This window comes from Necator americanus, chromosome V, assembly GCF_031761385.1.
Source record: "Necator americanus strain Aroian chromosome V, whole genome shotgun sequence".
NCBI classification, from domain to species: Eukaryota; Metazoa; Nematoda; class Chromadorea; order Rhabditida; family Ancylostomatidae; genus Necator; species Necator americanus.
Window position 1 is genome coordinate 6607923 of NC_087375.1, and position 6271 is coordinate 6614193.

The window sequence follows — 6271 nt, forward strand, 5'->3', positions numbered from 1 at the left end:
CAATAAGTGCATTTCCACGAACTAATCTCCATACACATATTTTAGTGAGTACGACAACAAAAATTTATTTAAATGGGGAGTATTCAACATGTGACAACGAGAAACAATACAGAGATTTAGGTATGGAAATTGATTGAATTAGGAGGGGTGCGTTTTGCGTCTACAAAACCAAAAAAAAAATCAAATTGAACTATATATAATGATGAGAAAAATTAGACTAGTTGGATGGACAAATGATTTTTTAAAAGTTTGTTGTACGAAAGATCAAATAGGTGAATAATGAGCGTTATAGAAGGATTAAGTTCAATATTAATTTTTACTCACAACATTCAACATTACTGACTGTAACTGGAATAATTCGGTTTTTTTGGAAGGCTATCAGTGAACATTACTATTCATCACTACTCTAAGCATAGTCACATTATTAGAATAGATTGAACCGGGCAGAATTTATTAAGAATTTTAATTCGGAGAATATCTACGATTTTCAGATAAGGTTAGGTTTTTCTCTACAGGATTAATGCCTTGCCGAAGATGAAGAATGTCATGGTGCCAAATGTTGTCCACATCCAGCTCGTTGGCGCTGAGTTGCACCTGAAAAGAAGCCTTAGTTTAACATTTGAAGTGAAATGCGTTTTCTACATGATAAAAATAATTACGATTACGAAGAGAAGATTACGGAACTACCCTAAGAGAACTTTTTATGCTTCGAAAGAAAAAAAAACAGTTGTATTTTGTCAAATACATCCACTTTTACAATCTCCAGGCTATTATATAGTATTTTAGCGAAAGATATCGTCCCTGATTGAGTCCCAAAAGTAGTTCTGTACCATTACTCGAAGTTTCAATCCGAATTTCACTGTTTTCTCTTCGACAAGTTCGGTAAAACAAAACTGTTCCAAAATACAGTAAATATGACCAACAAAACGAACAATTCTCCTTCTTTTTATACTCTGAATCCAAATTTGTGAAATAAACGTGTAAAATGAAGTATAGTAACGAGTATATTAATGGTTCTAAATATTTTTCGGGAATGGCTGCAATTTTCCAGACCGATTCATTTCAAATCTGTTTTGTCTTATGTGTAACTATGTAAAAGACTTTCTTTTCTAACTCACCCATCTCCATAACAGCAACAGCTAAGAGTCTCTCTACCCAACTGTGAAGTGTTTGTGCATTGAGCTGGAGCGTTCATTAAAGAGCCGGCCTAGAGAAGAAACATTCATCCTCTCGTTAATAATTCTACACCAATAAAGTAAAAAGTGCACGGTGTTGATCATTTTCTCCCTATCCGGATGCGTCTAAGCTTTCGAATTCAATTCAGGATCGTTTGAGATTCATGTACCTATGTGGAGCCTGACAATGACTCGCTGGGCTACCCTATGTTTGAAGCACGTGTTTTTATCCTCACGGATGAGACAATATATCCACCTAAGACGAATGAAAGCCTTGAGGGGCTTCGAACCATCGCTGCAACGGCAACATGAGATCTTCCCGACTATACGCTACTTTCACCCAATAATATTTTTAAAAAAAAGTCCTTTTTCTTCTAACATCCTCTTTGTTTTTAAAATGTATAGAATGGCAGAGGGCAAACCTCCGGGAAAAGCTTGATTTAATGCTATTAATTTCTCCCCCATGTTGTTTCCATTGTTTCAGTTCAAAAATTGTTTTTTGTCTGAACAGAGCTATATTTAAGCCTGATTCCATGGATTTTATTATTTGCAGAAATATTGGAGCTCATTTCGCAACAAGCGCGTCATAATTGAGCGTAGCGTTACTATGACCACGTATGAATTCACACCGTAACGAACTGGCAACGAATTTATAGAAATCTATTTCCTGGGAAAAGCTTTCCGTTAGCTTTCACTGATTTCGAAGGTATTTTAAGATGCTCAGACAAGGCTCACGTGAAGAAAATCAAGGCGTTATCGAGGAATATGCATGGTCGCCTAGGAAAGATGGATTTAATAGAAGTTTCTCTTTTTATGTAGCTATTATTGCTAAATTAAACTAAACAATCAATTAGTTAGTTAACTTCACTTTTTATGCTTTATGCAAATAAATTATTGCGTCTTAAAAGACGCTTAAACTTACAAAAAGATACTCAAAAGAATTAACTAGGATTTGGTTTTTGTCATCCAAAAATACAAGCTGACATCGACGTTTATCATGCAACGCAAGAATCGCTAAGATTCAAATTTGTTACTAAAGAATGGAATGGATGGACTCATTTCAGCTGTGTTATTTACGGTGCTCCTACCCTCCTATCAAAATTACATATCAAGAAGACATTGAGTTTTTTTCGTCCTTTTCTCTTCCCCTCTTTCCAGTTTTTTTTCTGCGCTTTCAATTCTCCTACTTCTCCCTCATTAGCCCCATCAAAACATCTTCACTACCGACTTGAATTTGACTATTTGAGTACTAAAATACTCTAGGTTTATTCTTCAGTTATAGGGAAAAAACGGGAAAAACGCTTTTGAGGCGCTCTATTTTGATAATCTATCCATTGCTCTTTTCTCACTTTCTTATAGTTTCTCTTGCGCTGATTTTTCCTGATTGAGGTAACCCACGGTAAGAAGTTCCGTTGCTCCCGTATGGATTATTAATGTTCAGTGCCGCCCTTGCCTAAGCAATTATTTGAACGACAAATTAATACCGGTCTTGTCTGGAAGGATAAAAAAACTGATTTGACGGTTCCCCTCAAGTCATTGTACAGGCCTTAGTTGACGTCTACGATTCTGGATTGGAGTCTAACACTACGGTGCAACCAAAGAAGATTGAACAGCGCCAAAGCACTTTGCCCTTTTTCACCGTTATTCACACAAAAAGACGCTAAATTAGATCAGAAATCCTACAGAGCAGCTTATAGCTTCATTCATTAGTAGGCTAAAATCAAGTAAATTAAATTTCGCGTTAAATGATGATATCAGTTAGAAGAAACTGGCGATGATTCGTTTGTACTTACAATTTGTGACTTTGATCGACGTTAGGGTCTGTATTCCTTGTATGCGTAATTTTTTGCGTAATTAAACAGGGTTTTGCGCATAATTTTTTTTTAAAACTGAGGACAAATTTGTCTTTTTTATTACTTGCAGCTTAAGAAATATATGGATAGAATAGATAATGAGGTAGTTACGTAGTCGAGGAAAGGTTCCGAACGTCTCACTGCAGGTCAGTTTTTGAAGTCTTGGAAACATTGGGGGAAATGCAAAGAGATCTTTAGCAACTATCGGAAGTTTAAAAAAAATGTTTTGAAAAGGTAGGCGGGGTTTCGTTGACTCTACGTTCCGAATCTCTTAATTTCATTTCAGAAGGATTGCTCCCAAATAAATCCTGATTTCACTGAAAATGCAACGCTCACACGCTCGCTTTTTAATTGAGGAATAGTTATATGTATTAATAGGTGCTGACTACGACATATGCAGTCGTATGATGCTGATTAGTTTTGTGCGTACTACGAGCATAATCACGGAAATCACTATCGTAGATAATTAACAACCATAACTTACTGAAGAAAATGAGGTTTGGAAGGGTAGTTTGAGGTCAAATAGGATTTTTTGCAAATACAATAATCTTGACGTCAACTGATATTTAGTTCTTTTCAAGTGATTGTAGTAAGAGTGCAAATTTTGCAGGGTGCTTTCAATTTTTTAAAAATCATTTTGTTGCTATTATTTTTTAAAATTTTAATCTAACTTCTTAATTACAGAAGAACTTATCTCAAGTGTTGGGAATGTGCAGAAGTGATAGAAAACCTATCGGAACAGAATTACCAAAAGTTTTGTTCTGTTTTATGGCTTTTAGTTGTTTTTTCTTGAGTTAATTGCTACAGTATCCAATACTTGTCAAAACTCTGACGATGACACAGGATTTGCGGCAAAAGGGCATGGTATCCGCAATTTTTGCGAGGCATATCCAAGATTTGACTGTAATGACAACAGAAATGTCTTAATTGCCTTTTTACGGCTGTGTTCCCTTGCCTAGTGGTCCTGAGAAGAGCTACATCAATTTCTTGATACTGCACATTGAATATAATTTCGGTTGGCGCGGCAGACTAACTAGCTAATTTCCTTCCCATTCATCCTTTAGTCCGCTGGTTTTTGACGCTGCAACGGTTTTTTTTTTTAATTCTAGAAAGAGGGGAAACTTGAAGAAATCCTTAGATCCTCAATAGTTACTCAATAGCTTCGAAAATAACCGTTAATTTCGTGTTTTCCTGATAGCCGCCGCCTGTCACGCGCTGTCTACACAAATTGTTTGCTGTGTAACTATGGTAACCAGTATGATTAGCGCGGATACGGTAACGGGGTTGATTCAACAGCGCTTACTTGTTGAGAGTAAGCGCCGGAATATAGAGTTTGCAAGTGTACTTCTTATGAAATTTTTTTCAGTGTTAAAAAAAATCACAAAAACCACGCAAGAGCAAGAAAAATTTAAAATCTATTCACTCCATAGTTGGCAGGAGTTGGCTCTGCTATAAAATCGCTGGTTTTTGCTTTTTGTTCGAGGAAAATTAATTGACACGCTACATCCTACACGGATCCACACAGAACAGCTAACTATACTTGTCTTAAATTTTTTTTTTTGCGGAGCAGTATGCTTCTACCACAACAGAGTCAGCAGTTATGGTATACTCTGCTTTCGTTGTCAAAGTAGATTTTTTCCATAGATTTATTAGATTAAAGGTTTTTGATGAGCATAAAATGGATCGCAGTAAGTTGGAAACTGATTTGAGGCTGCCACTCCGACTACCTTCGAACTACTAGCAAAAACTATGAGTTTCTTCTAAACCGTATCAGTTATGTCGCAATTCCATTCTCGAAATGGTCAAACCATAAATCTGGAGTAATAACAAAAATTAGTACTTTTGATTAGAACCTAACAACTTTGCCATAATTCTATCTTCTTATTCTACTGTCAGACATCAAACAACAAATTTGATTGCAACAATTACTGGTAAAAAAGTAAGATACAAGAGGAAAGGATTGAACCATAGAAAGGTAGAAGGATAAAGTGCTTAGCGTTGGTGAACCAACGTATATGTGGGATATGACAGAGCCTTCAATTTCAATCCAGATTCTTTCCGGGTTTCATGAACGCGTTAGTGACCTATGCAATGACTTTTAGGTGTCCAGCCTATGTATCGATGTTTATGAGTGTTTGTTTTCCTCCAGACAAGTCTGGCACCAATTTATTAGCGCAGAGGGATCACCTGATTGGTTGGCATAGGGCACTTTTGACCAATCCGTACGGGGAGCACTGGTACCTTTTATCTCAAGCCCTGCTCAGTCTCTATTCTGTATAGGAGGGATTCCAGCGACAAGAAGTGAGATTCAATGACATCCTTATACGCTGGTGTCACCGTAGTGCAAGAAAAATCTAGTCAGGACTCACCGTGCAATTAAACTGCTGACATTGCTTTGAAAATGTTTTTGCTGTGTAGTCAACTAACTTAGTGCAGGCTAAACTTCCAGCAATACATTCCTGAAAAAAAAAAGAGTTTTAATGACTGAAAAATTTGCTGTAGCATAATATATTATATTAAAAAAAGGTTTCAGTCACAAGTTACCGTAATCGCATAATCTACTTATTGCACCTGTCCTGGATGGGAGCGAAGCTTTGGTTATTACTATTATATTACTATTTGTTTTCTAGCCTCAGAAAAAAGGGAAGTGAGAAATTCATGGGAAATAAATTCACATAAAAAGCAAGACATACCGTAGCTTGTGTCTCTGGTGGATTTGACAGATTAGCGGTGGAGATTTGATGACATCTGAGGGTGGACACAAGGGACGGTAGCAAAGAGAGCAGTGTTATCAAGAAATATGCAGACATTGCTGTGATTGTGCTGAAAAGGAACGGAATAGGTGTGGAAATTTCAAAAAACGCTTGAGTAGACGAAATAATCATAAGGTTTACTAGAAGATATAAAGTCCTACGCTTAATTATTCACGGAAAATAAATTCGAGGATAACTCTTCTTGAAACAAGTATCATAAAGATCACACCAATAGGATTCTGTAGAAATGACGTGTGTCGCGTCAAAGCGGAAAAGTGCGAAAGTGCCGCAAAATTGTCAGATTTAACGAGAATTCCTTTCACAGAATGCCTTCCGGACATATACGGATACGTTAACTACGATGGAAAATGGAAAATAATCTGTTAGGTGGGCGTGGCTTCTGGGAGCTCTGCCTGTGTGATTCCTTACCAAACAGAAATCATAGCGTTAACAGATAGTCGAGAAGAAAAAGGTTTCCGTGAGGGGCGTT

At 36.8% G+C, this 6271-nt stretch overlaps 1 protein-coding gene across 1 annotated transcript; it reads right to left on the reverse strand.

Annotated features, from left to right (window-relative positions):
- Positions 1-509: 509 nt before the first annotated feature.
- Positions 510-5838, reverse strand: RB195_013114 (uncharacterized protein; the record flags this gene model as incomplete). The annotated part of the gene is made up of 4 exons (XM_064202790.1): positions 510-594; positions 1119-1207; positions 5398-5487; positions 5722-5838. The coding sequence occupies 4 exons, from the start codon at positions 5836-5838 to the stop codon at positions 510-512; spliced, it is 381 nt and encodes a 126-aa protein (XP_064058671.1).
- Positions 5839-6271: the final 433 nt, after the last annotated feature.